The 22,124-nt window shown below is 42.1% G+C and overlaps 1 protein-coding gene across 1 annotated transcript in view; it reads right to left on the bottom strand.

The window, feature by feature from the left end:
- Positions 1-22,124, bottom strand: part of LOC142214652 (NACHT, LRR and PYD domains-containing protein 12-like) — a 177,028-nt gene that overhangs the window by 106,952 nt on the left and 47,952 nt on the right. Inside the window, exon 6 of the mRNA XM_075283592.1 lies at positions 12,125-13,826. Coding sequence (XP_075139693.1) covers positions 12,125-13,826 — 1,702 coding nt within the window. The remainder of the gene's footprint in view (positions 1-12,124; positions 13,827-22,124) is intronic.

The raw sequence follows: 22,124 nt of genomic DNA, 5'->3' as shown, positions 1-22,124 counted from the left end.
TCTGTCCTCCTCCTCCTTGACCTCTCCTCTGCCTTTGACACAGCTGACCACTCCCTCCTGTTAGAAATTCTCTCATCCCTTGGTATCTCAGACTTGGCCCTTTCTTGGATCTCCTCATACCTCACCAACCGCACATTCAGCGTCTCCCACTCGCACACCACCTCCTCACCTCGCCCTCTCTCTGTAGGTGTCCCCCAAGGCTCCGTCCTAGGACCCCTCCTGTTCTCCATCTACACCCTTGGCCTGGTCAGACAAAAAAATATAGGGCAAATCTAGGTAGTATTTATAAGAACTATCCACCTCGGCCTATAGGCCAACTACCACAAAAAAACAGAATAATCTCTCAAAAAGTATATAAATTTATTGAAAAATTACATAAAAATAACAATATATTCAGAAGCAATGGTGCAACCAGCAATAGATGCAATGAACATACATACTAGTAGGTTTTCATGATATACTCAATAAATAGTCAATGCAATGCTCCATAATATAGCATTTTAAGAAAGTGAATGTCACTGGCTATATAAGAATAAATATAAAAACTTGGAATTACCAAAAGCATACTAGGTTACAAGGCCAATGATTTAACACTTAGTGTTGAAAGAGCAACATTGCAGACATGAGAAGATAGCATATGAACTACTTAGGACATTACCTCTATGTATTTCATGCACCGATACGCGCCCCGACGCGCGTTTCACCACACAAGTGGCTTCGTCAGGGGGAAAATAGCTGTATGGCTGAATGTTTAATGCCAAATATATATAGTGTCCGGGTAATTTTTAGATTCCGTTCAGCTGCCCAGCGTGTCTAAGCTCCAATCGGAGCTGCCGCACATTGTAAACATACCCGCGTACTCCAAAATAGCCATTGCGCATGCGCAAGTATTTCAAAGCATCGCGAGATGCCTGTATTATGACGAGCGAGCCAATATGTACTGCGCATGTGCGGGGAAGACACGCTAATCGCCGCATCCAGTAAAAAGTCCACACATCTATAAGAACCAACGTAATATACTAAATTTAGACTGTTAATATATGGCTACAAAAAGAGTGATTTGGTGTATACTGCATATATAGAGGAGATTGCCCTAAGGTACAGCTACTTAGACTTTGAAAAGAGACACACCATCATTCCTTGCAGCAAAACATTTTCAATGATGAAAAGCAGTATGATTACCGCAACAATAACGCATGCAATGTGAATAGTATCAAAGACTATAAATACAAATTAAAACAAAAAAATATAAAAATAATAATTATATAAACATAGTGCAAAAATTATATATAGACATGATACAAAAAATGAAATAAAGTGACGTGAATAGTGAAAAAGTGCGCAGTGGCGAAGTGAATAAAGCAATGTGAATAATATATACATGATAATAGACTTTAATAAAATCATAATCATCTATCCTATAAACAATCTTTGCAATAAATACCATAATAAAGTGCAAGTACATAATAAAGTGCATAATGTATATATCATTTAAGTATAATAATAAATGTTACATAATATTAATGTAGATGCGTTTCAGTTTTCAATTTATTGGGTCTTTTTTTATATTTTCTATTGTTCTTATGATGGTTCATGTACTGTAAATACCCGAACACTATATAAAAAAACAAAAAATCAAAAAATAAAAAATGAAAAAAGAGAAGAGAAAGTAAAATTAATATTAATAAAAATATATAAATGGCGGTAGTGTGCGTGCATATACATATACAACCGTACATATATATACACACACACACACGCTCATAATACATCCAATATACAAAAGTGCTCATTCAGCCAATTAGCACTAAGAATATAAAACATGACGACTGCAGATAAAAACTGGAGGCTAGAAAGAAGAGAGAGAGAGAAAAAAAAGAGAGAGAAAAAAAGAGAAAGAAAGAAAGAAAGAAAGAAAGAAAGAAAAAAAAAAAAAAAAAAAAAAGAAAAAAGAAAAAAGAAAAAAGAAGAAAAAAGGAGAAAAAGAAAAAGAAAAAAGAAAGAAAAAGAAACAAAAGAATAGAAAAGTAATTATAAAATTGCAAAATTACAAGAAAGGAGCATATTGAATGTTATCGTTCAAACCTTTCGGATGAAGTGTCTCAAGAGTAAAGATCCAGCGGGACTCTTTTTGCGCTAAAGTACGTTTCCATTCGCCAGAGCGTGAAGTTGGAACCACTTGGTCGATTGCCCTCATTCTCAACAAAGAAGGATCTGAATCATGATGAATTTTAAAATGTTTAGGTAATGTCTTCAGTAGAGAGATGTTGTTTTCATCCCTTGAGTTACGGATATCTATATAGTGTTCTCTAATTCTTTTTTTGAACTCACGACTAGTGAGGCCAATATAGATAAGGCCACAAGGGCATGTTGCAAAATATATAACTCCTTTTGACAAACAATTCAAGGAATGACGTATTTGGTAGAGCCTTGTTCCCTCCGAATTCCGAAAATCCTTAACACTGTCAACATTTTGGCATGCTATACATTGACCACAAGGCCTGCATCCCCAAGTTGGTTTTGAAGCTCCAAAAATATATTGCCGTGGATTGATAGTATAATGGCTCTTTACCAACATGTCTCTCAAATTTTTTGATCTTCGATATGTTATCTTTGGATATGTATCAACATATTTTCTCAAAACAGGATCTTGGGTGAGTATGTGCCAATGTTTATTTAAGGTGCGATTCATCTCATGATGTCTAGAATTATAGGATGTAATAAATCTTACTTGATCGCTGGTGGTTGATGGTTTCATACGGGGACGAAGTGCATCTTTTCTCTGAACTGAAGCAGCTCGTTTAAAGCCTTTTTGTATGTATTCTTCATCATAACCTCTTTCACGAAATCTCCTGGTGAGATCCAGGGAAGCTTCAAAGAAGGAATCCTCTGTAGAACAGATCCTTCTAGTTCTTGCAAATTGACCAATAGGTATACTCTGTACCAAGTGTCTTGGATGGGATGTCTGAAAGTGTAGTAATGAGTTAGTAGACGTATCTTTACGGTATAATCTTGTTTGTATATCTCCATTACTGTCAGTAGTGAGTTTTACATCCAAAAATTGAATTTCATGATGGCTGAAACTATATGTCAAAAAAATATTCTTATTATTCCTATTCAAGTGTCCCATAAAGGTGTTTAATTGTTCTGGAGTACCCTGCCAGATGATGAATATGTCATCGATAAACCTCCCCCAGTAGTGGACATATTCCACGCCTGGGGGAGGGTCGACGAGAAAAATGAGACGCTCCCACATGCCTAAAAAAAGATTAGCATAGGGGGGCGCACAAGACGCCCCCATTGCCGTTCCTTGGCATTGCAAAAAGAAACTATCCTTAAAAGTAAAGAAGTTGTGTGTAAGTGCGAATCGTAGTAGCTTAAGGATGAACTCACCTAGAGACGTATCAAGGGAAGACATACGTATAGCTTCATGGACCGCTTCCAATCCATCATCATGTTTTATAGAAGTGTACAAAGATTCAACGTCACAAGTGACCATCATCATATCTGGATCCAAATGAATTCCATCAATCTTCTGCAGGAAATGAGTAGTATCCTTTAAGTAAGAAGGCAGATTTTCTACCAGTGGTTTTAGATAATGGTCAATGTATTGACAGATAGGTTCACACAAATTGTTATTGCCAGAGACAATAGGCCTACCTGGAGGAATCAGCGGGTTTTTGTGTATCTTAGGAAGGAAATATAGAGTAGCAATAGATGGTGAACTTGGTAACAGGTAGGAAAACTGATCCTTTGTAATAATTCCCTCTGAGACTGCTTCCTGTAGAATTGAAGATAGTTCAGAGGTGAATTTTAAAAGGGGATTAAAAGTGAGTTTTTTATATAAAGCAGCATTTTTTAAATGTTTAAACGCCTCCTTCTCATACATTGATCTTGGCCATAATACAATGTTGCCTCCTTTATCCGAAGGTTTTATAATTAAATCAGTCATATCCTGTAATTCCCTAAGTGCATTTCTCTGTTGTTTATTCAAATTATCTCTACAAATGGTAGGAGATATTTTTTTAAGATCTAAACTGACTAAGTTTACAAAGGTCTCAACTGAATGGGATAATGAGACAGGAGGGAATTTTTTTGATGGTGGAATCAACCTTTTGGGAAACTTACTTGGATCAAAGGGTTGTGTTTCCTCAGATAATTCCTCTAAAATCTGTAAGGCCATTTGCTCTTCTTCGGTTTGAAAAATAGCTGCTGCTGATGTATTATCAAAAATCTTTTTAAATATCAGTTTCCGTGCGAATAAATGCAGATCCTTGATTACCTCAAATGGATCAAATCTAGAGGATGGAGAAAAATTTAATCCTAGACTTAACACTTCCTGTTGTGACGTAGTGAGAACGCAATTAGACAAATTTATAATTTGCAATTGATTCACCGTGCTACTTACCATATTTGAAGCAGACATGGAAGTATGTTTTTTCCGATTGGTCCCTTCCATATTTTCCTGTTTCCTTTTGTATTGTCGTGTAAATTGTCTGTCTCGTGAATTCAAAGCATGAGATGAATCGCCACCAGTAGAGTGATAGGAAGAGACAGATGAAGATCTGCTTCTTCCTGAATTAGAGTTATATCTCCATTTGTACACTTTATTATTTTGAAAATCTAAAGAGTCGCGCTGATACTTTTTTCCTTTTGTTTCACGTATATGTTTCTCGGTTTTCTCGGGCCAGGGAAGCGTCATGGCGCATCCAATTAGATTCTGTTTTTGGAGGTAATGGTGCACCTTCTGAGACTGCAGATCAACGTTCAATTCGTGAGATTAAACAACAATTCAAACAACAACAGATTAAACAACTTAAAGTGTGGTGGAATAAATCTTTTTTGGAGAATTATATAAGTAAACAGCTGATACCTAGGGGCCTACGAATTCAAATTCCTCCATCATTCAATGAATTACATCAGGAATTTCTGAATAAATGGGAAACCATATGTAATGGAGCAAGTAAGTCCCTAATGGAATTGATCATAGAATATAATTCGAAAATGGTTGATGAACTCACCACAGATATTGAAAAACTTGAACGTGATTTAAAAAAGAAGTTATCAAATTCAGAACTGGAGATTTTTAAGAAAGAGATTGATGATGCAATTAATCAAACCGAGAAACATATACGTGAAACAAAAGGAAAAAAGTATCAGCGCGACTCTTTAGATTTTCAAAATAATAAAGTGTACAAATGGAGATATAACTCTAATTCAGGAAGAAGCAGATCTTCATCTGTCTCTTCCTATCACTCTACTGGTGGCGATTCATCTCATGCTTCGAATTCACGAGACAGACAATTTACACGACAATACAAAAGGAAACAGGAAAATATGGAAGGGACCAATCGGAAAAAACATACTTCCATGTCTGCTTCAAATATGGTAAGGAGCACGGTGAATCAATTGCAAATTATAAATTTGTCTAATTGCGTTCTCACTACGTCACAACAGGAAGTGTTAAGTCTAGGATTAAATTTTTCTCCAACCTCTAGATTTGATCCATTTGAGGTAATCAAGGATCTGCATTTATTCGCACGGAAACTGATATTTAAAAAGATTTTTGATAATACATCAGCAGCAGCTATTTTTCAAACCGAAGAAGAGCAAATGGCCTTACAGATTTTAGAGGAATTATCTGAGGAAACACAACCCTTTGATCCAAGTAAGTTTCCCAAAAGGTTGATTCCACCATCAAAAAAATTCCCTCCTGTCTCATTATCCCATTCAGTTGAGACCTTTGTAAACTTAGTCAGTTTAGATCTTAAAAAAATATCTCCTACCATTTGTAGAGATAATTTGAATAAACAACAGAGAAATGCACTTAGGGAATTACAGGATATGACTGATTTAATTATAAAACCTTCGGATAAAGGAGGCAACATTGTATTATGGCCAAGATCAATGTATGAGAAGGAAGCGTTTAAACATTTAAAAAATGCTGCTTTATATAAAAAACTCACTTTTAATCCCCTTTTAAAATTCACCTCTGAACTATCTTCAATTCTACAGGAAGCAGTCTCAGAGGGAATTATTACAAAGGATCAGTTTTCCTACCTGTTACCAAGTTCACCATCTATTGCTACTCTATATTTCCTTCCTAAGATACACAAAAACCCGCTGATTCCTCCAGGTAGGCCTATTGTCTCTGGCAATAACAATTTGTGTGAACCTATCTGTCAATACATTGACCATTATCTAAAACCACTGGTAGAAAATCTGCCTTCTTACTTAAAGGATACTACTCATTTCCTGCAGAAGATTGATGGAATTCATTTGGATCCAGATATGATGATGGTCACTTGTGACGTTGAATCTTTGTACACTTCTATAAAACATGATGATGGATTGGAAGCGGTCCATGAAGCTATACGTATGTCTTCCCTTGATACGTCTCTAGGTGAGTTCATCCTTAAGCTACTACGATTCGCACTTACACACAACTTCTTTACTTTTAAGGATAGTTTCTTTTTGCAATGCCAAGGAACGGCAATGGGGGCGTCTTGTGCGCCCCCCTATGCTAATCTTTTTTTAGGCATGTGGGAGCGTCTCATTTTTCTCGTCGACCCTCCCCCAGGCGTGGAATATGTCCACTACTGGGGGAGGTTTATCGATGACATATTCATCATCTGGCAGGGTACTCCAGAACAATTAAACACCTTTATGGGACACTTGAATAGGAATAATAAGAATATTTTTTTGACATATAGTTTCAGCCATCATGAAATTCAATTTTTGGATGTAAAACTCACTACTGACAGTAATGGAGATATACAAACAAGATTATACCGTAAAGATACGTCTACTAACTCATTACTACACTTTCAGACATCCCATCCAAGACACTTGGTACAGAGTATACCTATTGGTCAATTTGCAAGAACTAGAAGGATCTGTTCTACAGAGGATTCCTTCTTTGAAGCTTCCCTGGATCTCACCAGGAGATTTCGTGAAAGAGGTTATGATGAAGAATACATACAAAAAGGCTTTAAACGAGCTGCTTCAGTTCAGAGAAAAGATGCACTTCGTCCCCGTATGAAACCATCAACCACCAGCGATCAAGTAAGATTTATTACATCCTATAATTCTAGACATCATGAGATGAATCGCACCTTAAATAAACATTGGCACATACTCACCCAAGATCCTGTTTTGAGAAAATATGTTGATACATATCCAAAGATAACATATCGAAGATCAAAAAATTTGAGAGACATGTTGGTAAAGAGCCATTATACTATCAATCCACGGCAATATATTTTTGGAGCTTCAAAACCAACTTGGGGATGCAGGCCTTGTGGTCAATGTATAGCATGCCAAAATGTTGACAGTGTTAAGGATTTTCGGAATTCGGAGGGAACAAGGCTCTACCAAATACGTCATTCCTTGAATTGTTTGTCAAAAGGAGTTATATATTTTGCAACATGCCCTTGTGGCCTTATCTATATTGGCCTCACTAGTCGTGAGTTCAAAAAAAGAATTAGAGAACACTATATAGATATCCGTAACTCAAGGGATGAAAACAACATCTCTCTACTGAAGACATTACCTAAACATTTTAAAATTCATCATGATTCAGATCCTTCTTTGTTGAGAATGAGGGCAATCGACCAAGTGGTTCCAACTTCACGCTCTGGCGATTGGAAACGTACTTTAGCGCAAAAAGAGTCCCGCTGGATCTTTACTCTTGAGACACTTCATCCGAAAGGTTTGAACGATAACATTCAATATGCTCCTTTCTTGTAATTTTGCAATTTTATAATTACTTTTCTATTCTTTTGTTTCTTTTTCTTTCTTTTTTCTTTTTCTTTTTCTCCTTTTTTCTTCTTTTTTCTTTTTTCTTTTTTTTTTCTTTTTTTTTTTTTTTTTTTTCTTTCTTTCTTTCTTTCTTTCTTTCTCTTTTTTTCTCTCTCTTTTTTTTCTCTCTCTCTCTTCTTTCTAGCCTCCAGTTTTTATCTGCAGTCGTCATGTTTTATATTCTTAGTGCTAATTGGCTGAATGAGCACTTTTGTATATTGGATGTATTATGAGCGTGTGTGTGTGTGTATATATATGTACGGTTGTATATGTATATGCACGCACACTACCGCCATTTATATATTTTTATTAATATTAATTTTACTTTCTCTTCTCTTTTTTCATTTTTTATTTTTTGATTTTTTGTTTTTTTATATAGTGTTCGGGTATTTACAGTACATGAACCATCATAAGAACAATAGAAAATATAAAAAAAGACCCAATAAATTGAAAACTGAAACGCATCTACATTAATATTATGTAACATTTATTATTATACTTAAATGATATATACATTATGCACTTTATTATGTACTTGCACTTTATTATGGTATTTATTGCAAAGATTGTTTATAGGATAGATGATTATGATTTTATTAAAGTCTATTATCATGTATATATTATTCACATTGCTTTATTCACTTCGCCACTGCGCACTTTTTCACTATTCACGTCACTTTATTTCATTTTTTGTATCATGTCTATATATAATTTTTGCACTATGTTTATATAATTATTATTTTTATATTTTTTTGTTTTAATTTGTATTTATAGTCTTTGATACTATTCACATTGCATGCGTTATTGTTGCGGTAATCATACTGCTTTTCATCATTGAAAATGTTTTGCTGCAAGGAATGATGGTGTGTCTCTTTTCAAAGTCTAAGTAGCTGTACCTTAGGGCAATCTCCTCTATATATGCAGTATACACCAAATCACTCTTTTTGTAGCCATATATTAACAGTCTAAATTTAGTATATTACGTTGGTTCTTATAGATGTGTGGACTTTTTACTGGATGCGGCGATTAGCGTGTCTTCCCCGCACATGCGCAGTACATATTGGCTCGCTCGTCATAATACAGGCATCTCGCGATGCTTTGAAATACTTGCGCATGCGCAATGGCTATTTTGGAGTACGCGGGTATGTTTACAATGTGCGGCAGCTCCGATTGGAGCTTAGACACGCAGGGCAGCTGAACGGAATCTAAAAATTACCCGGACACTATATATATTTGGCATTAAACATTCAGCCATACAGCTATTTTCCCCCTGACGAAGCCACTTGTGTGGTGAAACGCGCGTCGGGGCGCGTATCGGTGCATGAAATACATAGAGGTAATGTCCTAAGTAGTTCATATGCTATCTTCTCATGTCTGCAATGTTGCTCTTTCAACACTAAGTGTTAAATCATTGGCCTTGTAACCTAGTATGCTTTTGGTAATTCCAAGTTTTTATATTTATTCTTATATAGCCAGTGACATTCACTTTCTTAAAATGCTATATTATGGAGCATTGCATTGACTATTTATTGAGTATATCGTGAAAACCTACTAGTATGTATGTTCATTGCATCTATTGCTGGTTGCACCATTGCTTCTGAATATATTGTTATTTTTATGTAATTTTTCAATAAATTTATATACTTTTTGAGAGATTATTCTGTTTTTTTGTGGTAGTTGGCCTATAGGCCGAGGTGGATAACCCTTGGCCTGGGCCAACTCATAGAATCCCATGGTTTCCAGTACCATTGCTATGCCGATGACACCCAAATATACATCTCTGGACCTGACATTGCCTCCCTGCTGGCCAGAGTTCCAGATTGTTTAGCTGCCGTAGCCTCCTTCCTCTCCTCCCGCTTTCTCAAACTCAACATGGATAAAACAGAGTTTATCATCTTCAGCCCATCCTGTATGGCCCCCCCACCCGACCCATCTATCAAAGTTAATGGAACCCCACTTACCCCTGTCCCACAGGCCTGATGCCTTGGGGTAACCCTGGACTCTGACTTATCCTTCAAGTCACATATTCAAACCCTCAACACCTCTTGTCGCCTCCAGCTCAAGAACATCCACCGAATCCGCTCCTTCCTCACCCCAGAAACTACCAAGATGCTCGTCCAGGCCCTCATAATCTCCCGCCTAGACTACTGCAACACCCTTCTGCATGGACTCCCAGCTAACACCCTCGCCCCCCTCCAGTCCACCCTAAACTGCGCTGCTCGCTTAATCCACCTCAGCCCCCGATCCTCATCGACTGCTCCCCTCTGCCAGTCCCTCCACTGGTTACCCATAGCCCAGCGAATTGAGTTCAAGCTATTAACGCTAACATACAAAGCCATCCACAACCCCTATAATATCACAGCACTGGTCCCAGGGAAATAAACTATAACGATAAACCTTCTGACAATACAATAATCTACAGCCGACTGTGTGAGGAATATCTAGGTCCATCTGAATAAACATAAAATGTAAGACCATAAGGGAGAACTCCTCTCTGATAAGGGGGATCTACTCTGTTATATTATCCCAAATATAATGTATATAGATAACAATAGAGGGTACGGAGCTAATATGCTCAGGGGATGCCATGATATTGCTGCACCCCTATCAATATACCCCCAAAATATACCCCACAACTAGGAATGGGATGTCACAACTCTTTATAAATAAGACGTGACACTTTGTGAATGCAGCATGAAGGCAATCTAATGTATTAGTCTTCCCCTGCCCAGCGCTGCTCCTACAATGGACTCCTGACAGTGAACTGTGTATTATGTAACAGATGGGCTATTATCTGGGCCAGGCCTGTAACCTAGAGGCAATACCGCCCCCTGTCTATTCATCTGACACATTCCATCTTGGTGTGGAAATCTATCTACATCAGCCACATCATGTCATACATGGTTTGTGGTTTCTAATTGCATCTCCACAGTGTAATAGCAACTTTCTAACACCAGGGACTGCTCTTGTGTCTAAGTAGGCGCAGGGGTTGGGTGTGTGGCCTTAGCACCACTATCTATTTGTAGCTAACATAGGGGCTATACGTCGTCCCGTCTTATATACTAGTTTTAACCTATATTTATTACAAGTTCTGTTTTATATCCTTTTCTTTGGGGGGGGGGGGGCACCTCTTGTGTGATATATAAATAATACCGCCTCCATATCATACCCAGTAGTGCCGTGTGCTAAGAATCTCCCCAGTGCTAGTCTTATACATGTAATAGGGATATCTATGGTGCTAGCAGTGAGGGTCAGTCTACCACCACTACCATCTACCACCGCCATCAGGTAGCACAGCAGCCCCTCACCGGTGTCCGGCCTAGGAGCAGAGCTGGGGAGAGTGGCTGAGGACACTTGGCCTATCCGGTGGCAGCATCTACCACTACTACTCCCATCCTCCGCTCCCCTCCATCTGGGCTGTGGCACAATACACAGAAAACAGGTGACAGTATCTGCCATTTGTAGTCTCTGGAGATTTTCACCCAGTTAAGAAAAAAAATATGTGAATTGGATGTTGTGAGCGGTGCACATAGTGCTGAGCCCTCATACCCATCAGTGGGCACATATATGGTAGCTCCCCTCCCCCTTACTAACAAGCACATGGGTCACACGCTCAGCACATTCCCCTCCTGCTGGGATCATTCCCATTACTGTAGGTACCGGACCCCATGTACAGGTACTTTATAATAGGACCAATAGTAACAGACATTCTTATTTCTCCGCTCTCAGAGCCATATGAGGGATTAGTGTTTGCAGGGAAGTTGTTCTTGATAATGGTCCCATTTATTATTCTGTACAATGTGCTGGGAAGAGGGGAAAGATTCAGAATAGGGAGGAATTGGAGAAAAAGTGCGTTTGTGCGACTTACTGGCTTCGTTTTTATGGTGTTCACTGTGCAGATAAAATGGCGTCACCTGTATTCTACATTTCTGTGCAACTCCAGGGATCCCAAATTGATGTCATATTATTTACATTTTAACCCTTTAATGAAAATTAAAAACTTTGCTAAAACCCCCAATATTTCTTAAAGTCGCCATATTCTCACACCCGTAACTATTTTATATTTCTCTTTTTTTTTTAAAGTAGATTTTGAGCCCCCCCTCCCCCCTTCAGTTAGCTTTAATGCCTGGGATTAGTGCAGACATTGATCTGGGTATTAGTGCCAGGTCCTTACTGTATAATACAGCAAAGACCCAGCAACTATGGCAGCTGCTCAGCTCCTGTGTGGCCGCTATATAACGGCGGATGTCAGAAAGGGGTTAAATGTAATATGTTCATCAGAAGCCAAATAATGTAGAAAAATTAAATACTGTTAGTATTTTACCTCAGATGCTGCAGGTTATGTAACCCTGGTACAAGTCTCTCTAATCCTTCTGGACCTATGGAACATGCCTTCAGGTCTAGTCCTTCTATATGTGTGCAGGTTTCCATGATGAATGCTAACACTGTGCAGTCTAGAGCTGACATGTGAACACCAGAAAGGTCCAATCTTCTTAGTGATTGTAATGATTCCAGCACTAGAGCCTTATTCCGGGTCTCAAACAGATAGAAGAATGTCCTGAGAAGATGTTGCTTCTTGTCTTTACTTTCCACCAGCCTCTGTTCTTCTGAAATGAAGTTCTTCAGCCAAGTGATGACATCTCTGGAGGCCTGAGCTGCTTGTTTGTCCAGGTATCCAGTTAGTGTTGACCTGGTGGTGCCGTCTGATAGACCACACAGGAAACGGAGGAACATCTCACCACGTCCATCAGGATAGGATTTGGCTTCTTCTAGTGATTTCTGTAACTTCTCAGGAGAATAATCAGTATAATGGACCAAGGCAGAGAAGAATTCCTGAACAGTGAGATGTAAGAAGGAATAGGTCACAGGTTTCCCCAATTCCATCAGAAAACTTGATAAGAGCTTTGACTTATTGTCCACATGGAAAGAATCCAGATCTATTTCCTCAAATATAATCCTGTGGTTCATGACTCCATGTTGTGCCATCCACCCGATGGACTGCAGGATCTTCTGAGCGTCACTTTTCTCCAGGCTGTGATTGGACAGAATGTTGGCGACAAATATGGCAAAGAGTTGTGTCACTGTTCTGGGTAATAATGTCACCTGCTGGTCACTACTTGTCGTCTGGAAGCTCCTGGATAATACAGAACAGATGATCCAGCAGTAGGACGGGAGGTAACAGAACGTGTACAAGGTGGCATTCTGCTTCACATAAGTAAAAGCCTTCTCTGACAGTTCAGGGTTGGAGAAGAAATTCTCAAAGTAAGTCTTTCGTTCTTCTGGAAGAAACCCAGTGATTTCTACTATTCTCTGGAAAACATTACAACCTATTGATGCCAGTCTGGTTGGGCGACTGGTCATTAGGACAGAACAACCAGTAAGAAGAGACTTTCTCACCAAACTAACCACAATCTGACCACAATGTCTGAGCTGTTTAGGATGAGAGCACAAGTGACGTGATGTGAAATCCATTGTATGATTGTTTTCATCTAATCCATCAAATATAAAGAGAAGTTTCTCTGGATCTTCTAAGATGTTCTCCAGCTGCTCCTCCAGATATGGGTACTGAAGAAGGATCATGGTCTCCAGACTAACCTTATCCTCAAGTCTGTTCAGTTCTCGGAATTTGAAGAAAAAGACAAAAGAGAATCTTTGATAGAGATCGCCCTTCACCCAGTCATAGACAAACTTCTGCATCAGTGTGGTCTTCCCTACACCGGGCACTCCGCTCACCATTACCATATGTAGTACAAGTCTGGATCGGTGGCACCAACGGAACATCTTGTTGGGTGAAATTCGCTGTAATTCATTTTGTTTTTCCTTTAAGTATTCCTCATGTCTTGCCCCGGTCTCTATGAGCTCATTCTGAGAACGTTCCCTAAAGTGATCAGTGGAGACAATGATGAGGTTCACATAACGTGTAGAGAAGGAGAAACTTTCCTCTCCCAGGTTACATCCCGGGGGTTTCTTCTCTGTAAGGATCTTGTTATTTTCATAAAATTGTCTCTTGTGACTTCTCTGGGATTCTATGAAAAAATATAAGATGAATGTGAAGGTGAGAACCAAGATGAGAATGTATTACAGGATCAGTAATAAATATGAGTTTAGCAGTTGTGTACATCCTTATCATCCAATTCTAACACCATTTATTATAAGTGAATAGTACAGGTGAATATAAAAAACTTTATAACAGATCTCATTATATAAATAGGTTTCCGTCTCCACTTAACATGCTGAGTTACTTTATACATCAACATTTATGGAGAGGGGAGGGGGAGGTGCAGGAAAAGACTAATTCCCCATACGGGGTATTCCTGCCCCTGCGTGCTATCAGGACAGGTGGAACTTTTGCTCAATCAAAGAACCTCCCCTATAAGAGGTCACCAGACCTCCCCATCCTCGTGTTTTTTTCTGTCCTGTGTGACTGGACAGGTGGAGGAGGCTGTGGCCTCCTCTGTGGTTTGGAAGAAGATGTCTTGGATCCTTTTTCCTTTTCTTTCTGAGAGAAAGAACTAGGTTTATACTGCAGTCTCTTGTCTTACCTGCCTTGTGCAGGTTACTGACTTTTTTTTCAGCTGCAGTTCATTTACTGCCCTGCAGTAAGGTAAGCCATATCCCTTTCAGATTTCCCTCTGTGTTTTAGTGCAGAGACTAAAAGCACTCATTTCTATTGCTAAGGGCACTCTGTCAACTTCACAGCATGGAAGTCGATTTGCCGCCATTATGGTAAGATCCAACCAAATATTTTATATGTCTTGCGGTTTTTCCAATGTGCATTTAATTCCTAAGCGGGAACTATATGCTGTGAACCTAAAAGAAGGGTTCATATACCTATGTACTATCATTACTTATTAGATGCATATTTGCTTATTGCTCACATGATGGCATTTTGTTGTAAGGTTATGTATATCTGCACTGCTGTCAGTACGGGGTCCTCCAGCTAGGATCCCTCCACTTATGTTGTCATCTCCTGGGTAAAGGAGTACATGCAGATTTCTGGTAAGATCCCCTCTCCCAGTTTCATAGAGGTCTTACTTAGAAACAGGAGCCCTAGTGGCTCAGTCTGTAGGGTTACAGACCTGTATGCCTGAATCCACAGTATCCTAGGTTCAGTCCCAGTTGCACTTTGCATTTATGATATGATCAAAAAAAAAGTAATAATGTACTTGTGGTTCTCATGGAAAAAGTTTCCTTCATCCTGGGCTCTGTCTGCTTGAAAATCTCCCTCCTCTAAAGGTGGGAAAAGTTTATATCAGCAGTGCATTATCTATAGGTGACACAGCGGGGTTCCATCCTAACTTCACCTTGGTGAAGTGTATGGAGACGATCAGAGAGGTCTTTTCAGATCTCAAAGAGGCTTAGAACCCTTTTTTTCCGGTGGAGGTTGATCGCTGAGGGCCACCCCCAAGAGCGGATATGGCCGTCTCCAAGCTATCCAAGCGCACAGTAGTACCGTCGGAGGACGGTTCAAATCTGCAAGATGCAATGGATAGACATACAGAGAGGTTTCTGCGCCGCATTTATACCTCAGCTTCGGCCAGGCTTCTGTGGGAATCTTCACCAACGAGGTCGTGCAGTTTCTGCGATCCAATATATCCACTCTGAGGAAGGATATTGATTCGGGAGTTCCCAGGGATGATTTACTGGCCTTCCTATCCTCCACGTCCATGGCTGTGGCCTATCTGGCGGAGGCTACATCCCCTGTGGTTAAAGCCCTGGAGGGCAGATAATATGTCTAAGTATAAGGGGGCCGTGCGGTGGCTTGGTGGTTGGCGCTGTGGCCTTGCAGCACCGGAGTCCTCGGCTCGAGCCCTGCCGGGGGTCAAAAAAATAAAAAAAAAGCATCGGCGGGGAGTTTGTGTGCTCTCCCCGTGTTTGCATGGATTTCCATCCCATGCTCCAGAAGGACATGCTGGTAGGGAGGAGAGGGGTGCATTGTGGGCCCTATGTGGGGCTCACAGTCTACATTAAAAATAAATATCCTAATAAATAAAATACTTCTAAGTATAATCAATGTGCTCTTCCGTTTGAACCTGGCAGATTCTTTGGAAAAGAGCTGGACACCACCATGGAGAGGTTGGCAGCAAGTGGAAGAGTTTTCCCCAAAGCTCTAGGGGGAGGGCTGCACCTTCATATAGAGGGAGAGGGTTCTCCAAGTCGTATGCCTCCAGAGGCTCCTTTTCAGTAGCGCCCTGGGGGTCAGGGCAGAGGGGCAAGCCCGAAATGAAGAAGACGATCTTCTGACGCCCACTCCCAGGCCCCCCCTCCCTTTTCCCCTCTTGGCGGCGTGGAGCTGTCACATTCAGGACCCATGGGTCCTCCAGCTCGTGCATTCGGGCTACAAAATATAGTTCACTTCTCACCCAGCCGACAAGTTGTGAAAATCCGTGTCTTATTTGGTCAAATGCAGATCCTTCTGGAGAACGTTGTTCAGGAATACCTGGACAAAGGTGCTCTAGAACCGATGTCTCTGGCAAGAGCAATCAACCGGGGTATACTCTCCAGTGTTTCTAGTACCCAAAACATCGGGAGGCTGGAGAATGGTGGTCGATTTAAGACCTCTCAACCACTATGTCCTCAAGATCCGTTTCTGGATGGAAACCATCAGGTCAGTGATACCTTTTCTGCACCGAGGAGAAAGGTTTGTCACCCTAGATTTAAGGGACGTGTATTTACATGTCCCGATTTTTCCGCCACACAGAAGGTTCTTGAGAATCGGGGTTGTGCTGAACGGTACTATGTGTCATCTACAGTTCATAGCTCTTCCGTTCGGAATATCTTCGGCCCCCCACACCTTTACAAAGGTCGTGGCTCCGGTCTTTGCAGCTCTTCGGCTCCAAGGTATATTTGTCATACCGTACCTAGACAATTGGCTGTTAAAGGCCCACTCAACAGAGGTTCTCGCGGCCCACCTAAGGACCACTATCGCCTTCCTAGAAGAGTTAGGCTGGCTGATCAATTGGCAAAAGTCAGCAGTCGTCCCCACCACCAGAATCCAGTTCGTAGGGTTCATTGTGGACTCTCAGAGGATGGAGATATCTCTTCCTCACAATCGGAAGAAGAAGATTTGTCGGGCGGTGCAACATCTGGCGGTTACGCGGGAGGTTCAGGTAAGAACCGCAATGAAGGTCCTAGGTTTAATGTCAGCAGCTGCGGATGCAGTTCCATGGGCACTATGGCATATGCGACCACTACAGAGCGAGATCCTCAAGGTATGGAGCCGCAGCCCCTCAGGGCTGAAGAAGCCTATCCAGTTGTCCATCAGTACCCGTCGATCACTGCGATGGTGGTCCCTATTGAAAGACGGGATGTCCACGGTCCAGCCCGACTGGACCCTGTTGACAATGGATGCCTCCCTTCATGGCTGGGGAGCGCATCTGGGGGAGACCCTGGCACAAGGGACATGGAGCCGACTGGAGACTGCTCAGTCATCAAATTGGAGCGAGTTATGCGCAGTGTACCGAGCCCTGCTATACTTCGCCCGGGATCTACGCGGCAAGGCGGTCAGAGTCAGGACGGACAACGTCACGGTGGTCCTCTACCTGAACAAGCAGGGAGGGACGAGGTCCTCCTCCCTCCTCAAGCTAACAAATCAGATTTTTACCTGGGCGGAGGAAAATCTAAGCCACCTCAGTGCGGTGCACATAAGGGGACATCTGAATGTGCTGGCAGACCAGCTCAGCATGGGAGAAGCAGTGTCGGGCGAGTGGTCCCTCAACCAGGAGGTCTTTCTTCAATTGACTCGGATGTGGGGTCTCCCCGAGGTGGATCTAATGGCCACCCAATACAATGCCAAGGTGGAGAGGTTCTGTTCCCTCTGCCAGAAAGACAACCCCTTGGCAGCAGATGCCCTATCAATACCTTGGAGGTTCAGGCTGGCATACATCTTCCCTCCACTTCCCATGGTTTTGAAGGTATTGGCCAAGATCAGACAGGATCAGGTATCGGTGATTACGATCATACCGTACTGGCCGAAAAGGGTATGGTTTACCCACCTCATGCAGATGAGTCGAGGGAATTACTGGAGGCTTCCACTTCTTCACAACCTGGTAACCCAAAACAAGCGGCTATGCCAGGACCTGAAGAGGTTCAACCTGACAGCCTGGGGGATTGACACAGGCTGTGCGGACAACACTGGCCTGCTCAAGGGCAGATTCTACGAATAGAAGCTACATGAGGATTGGCAGAATTTACCAGCAATGGTGCACGGAGAATCAACGTGCAATACCGGCTATTGAGTCGGTATTGGAGTTTATGCAAAGCGGGCTGGAGAAAGGCCTCACCCCGGCAACATTAAAAGTGCATGTAGCTGCCCTTTCAGCCGTATTAGGGATGAGACTGTCTCAAGATCCGTTGGTAAGTCAATTCTTAAGAGGGGCCGCTAGGCGCCGACCCACCATCCAAGTCCCAATCCCCCAATGGGATTTAGCTACGGTACTGCAGGGGATCTGTGGGCCCCCCTTTGAACCACCACAAGAGGTAGGACTAAAATTCCTCTCCTGCAGAGTGGCATTCCTCGTAGCCATTACATCGGCTAAACGTACTGGAGTACTACAGGCTTTAGCAGCCTCTGAACCGGATTTGTTATTCTTGCCAGACAGGGTACAAATTAAGATATCTTCCGGGATTTATTCCAAAAGTCCCGTAGACATGGAATATTAATCGTATAATTACCCTACCCACGGTTTTTCCGTCCCCCACCTCTCAGGAGGAAGAGAGGTGGCATTCCCTGGATCTGAAGAGGTGCTTACAAATTTATCTGGAATGCACTAGAACATTCAGGAGAGTGGAAAACCTTCTGGTAAATTTTTCCAGAAAATAAAAGGGGTGTAGAGCCTCTAAGGCAACATAGGCGAGATGGATTAAGGAGGCCATCTCTCAAGCATTCAGTACTCAGGGCCTACTTCCACCTGAGTTTGTAAGGGCACATTCTACTGGTGCAGTTGCTGCGACATGTGCGGAGAGACATTCTATCTCCCTGGACCAGATTTGCGCTGCAGCAGCCTGGAGTTCTCACTTAACTTTTGTGAGACATTATAGGTTAGACGATTATAGCGCGGAGGCGGTTGCCTTCAGTCGCTCTGTATTGACATCAGTTTGTCAGGAAGTCCCACCCTAGGGGGGGGGTTTCTTGCTACCTCCCCATCTGTTGTGTTGCTGTGTTGGACGTATGGGGAATGGAGGATTATGTAGATAATCTGTTTTCCCATAGTCCAAACAGCAGCACAAAGCTTCCTCCCTGTATTTTTGTTTTGTTTAATTTTCTGAAGGGTTTCGGAAATCTCTACTTTATAACTAACACGAGGAGGGGGAGGTCTGGTGACCTCTTATAGGGGAGGTTCTTTGATTGAGCAAAAGTTCCACCTGTCCTGATTGCACGCAGGGGCAGGAATACCCCATCTGTTGTGCTGCTGTTTGGACTATGGGAAAACAGATTATCTACATAATCCTCCATTCTGTTACACTGAGTGAGGACGCTCTTCTGATACCGCTATCTTTCAGGATAAGACTCAACCACTGCACAAAATGAGGCAATAAATCCCTTCCCTCCCCTCTCTGTAGACTTCTGTGTGTGAGGTTAACATGGAGACATATTCCATATATACAGTCTGACTGATAACAAAGAGGAGGAGAGCAGCCTAATAAATGGAGAAGGAAACAGAATTCTGTAACCGCTTCCTGACATGCACCGTACTATTACGGTGGATGCCAAGTGTTTAACTATGGCCGCCACCCGTGAGCCTGTTTCATACAGCAGACACCATGCACTAATGCCCACAGTCGGTGCCCGCATTGATCGTGGGCATTAACCCTTCTCGTGCCTTGGTCAAAGCTGACGTCACATTGGCAAGACAGCCGGAAGCCTTGTAAATGTTCCCTGGCCTGTGTGCAGTGACTTTCTTTTGCAGGCTGCTCTGTCAGAATATGGCGACTTTAAAAAAAAAAAAAATTGGCACAGTTTTGGATTTTTGTTAAGGGGTTAAATAGGACCTTTCACCATTTTGGGCACAGGCAGTTCTATATACTGCCGGAAAGCTGACAGTGCGCTGAATTCAGCGCACTGTCGGCTTTCCCGATCTGTGCCCGGTGTGAAGAGCTTACGGTCCGGTACCGTAGCTCTTCTATGGTCAGAAGGGCGTTTCTGACAGTCAGTCAGAGACGTCCTTCTTCACAGCACAGCCTATAGCACTGTGTGAGCGGGGAGGAACGCCCCCTCCCTTCCTGATAATACTCGTCTATGGACGAGCAGTGTGAGCAGAGGGAGGGGGCGTTCCTCCCCGCTCACACAGCACAGCGCGATAGGCTGATCGGGATTCAGCTCTACTTCATCGGGCTAATAGAATGCATTGGCCAGCGCTGATTGGCCAGAGTACGGAATTCGACCAATCAGCGCTGGCTCTGCTGGAGGAGGCGGAGTCTAATATCGCTCCACACCAGTCTCCATTCAGGTCCGACCTTAGACTCCGCCTCCTCCGGCAGAGCCATTGCTGATTGGCCGAAGGCTGGCCAATGCATTCCTATGTGAATGCAGAGACTTAGCAGTGCTGAGCCAGTTCTGCTCAACGACATATCTGATGCACACTCGGCTCTGCTACATCTGATGCACACTCGGCTCTGCTACATCTGATGCATACTCGGCTCTGCTATATCAGATGGGCTGACCGGCACACTGTGTAGTTGAGCAGAACTGGCTCAGCACTGCTACCAATAGGAATGCATTGGCTAGCCTTCGGCCAATCAGCGCTGGCTCTGCCGGAGGAGGCGGAGTCTAAGGTCGGACCTGAATGGAGACTGGTGTGGAGCGACCTTAGACTCCGCCTCCTCCAGCAGAGCCAGCGCTGATTGGTCGAATTCCATACTCTGGCCAATCAGCGCTGGCCAATGCATTTCTATGGGGAAAAGTTAGCTTGCGAAAATCGCAAGCTGACAGGGATTTCCATGAAATAAAGTGACTTTTATGCCCCCAGACATGCTTCCCCTGCTGTCTCAGTGTCATTCCAGGGTGTAGGTATAATTTCCTGGGGTGTCATAGTGGACTTGGTGACCCTCCAGACACGGATTTGGGTTTCCCCCTTAACGAGTATATGTTCCCCATAGACTATAATGGGGTTCGAAACCCGTTCGAACACTCAAACAGTGAGCGGCTGTTCGAATCGAATTTCGAACCTCGAACATTTTATTGTTCGCTCATCTCTAGTAGAGATGAATGAACCAATAATACCCAGGAAACTGGTTTTGACCAAAATTTTCCAAAAGTTATGCTTTTTAACAAAACCCAAATCTTTGTGATTTGTCTCAGGCAAACTATAATGGCTCCTGCTGTGATGTCTGGTGCTGGAGCTGGACATAGGAATATAATTCCCATCTCCGTATACACACTATAACTCCAGTCAGTAATGGTAAGTCTCTGACCCTACCTGATGGGATAAGTAGGGCCACTTACAGGTTGGTGTAATATGGCCGCTGTATTACTCACATATTATGGACACAACCATTGAAGCTCCTGCAGTTCCTCAGTATTGCAGTTACAGTGATATAACTTTGGATTTGATGCCCCTCTGGAGGTTTGGGGGTTGTGTCTATACACCCATTATATTGCCCTATAATTTGCACTATAAGGATCTGGTTCGGACAGGATGGGGGCGGTGTTAAAGGTAAAGTTTCTTGATGTTTATTTTGTGGTGTTTTTGTGCAGCTCTTTTCAGAAATTGATTCCAATTATTATTGACAATCTATTCAACTATACAAATGATCCACCAAAAGGAATAGATATATATTGAGGTCAAAACGTAACCTTTAATAAATATGCATGACTCCCATTGTAAATCTGATACTCCCATTGCACGCCATATTCGATTGGCACATCAAGGTGATGCTTCTTGCATCAAATTCATGGGCATTGATCTCCTCAAACCTCCGGTCAGAAGGGGGGATTGGGATCATCTTGTTACTCAAGCAGAGACCAAATGGATATTTCGCCTAAAAACAGTTCAGCCTTTGGGGTTGAATGAACAGCTTAGTTTTACTTCATTGATTTGATTGTGATTAGGTTGTATCAGCTCATTGATCCCTGTGTTCACTGGTATGTTAATCCTGGTTAGATGCTGGCACTAAATATCCTTCTTTTTACATCCTCCCCGTTTTATCAGGGTGGTATGTTCTATTTATATAGAGCGTGACACTGATCCCCTCTGTATATTATTATGGTTACATACATTTGGAGTGATCCTGCTGGCTCCTTGTTGTTACTTTTGTACTTGTAGTCCTATTTGAGCTGATTTTGGACCTTTGTGCGAGTGCGCAGGCTTCGGACCTTTTGCGTA

Source organism: Leptodactylus fuscus, chromosome 7, assembly GCF_031893055.1.
Source record: "Leptodactylus fuscus isolate aLepFus1 chromosome 7, aLepFus1.hap2, whole genome shotgun sequence".
Classification (NCBI taxonomy): Eukaryota; Metazoa; Chordata; class Amphibia; order Anura; family Leptodactylidae; genus Leptodactylus; species Leptodactylus fuscus.
This window is presented reverse-complemented; position numbering and strand designations above follow the sequence as displayed.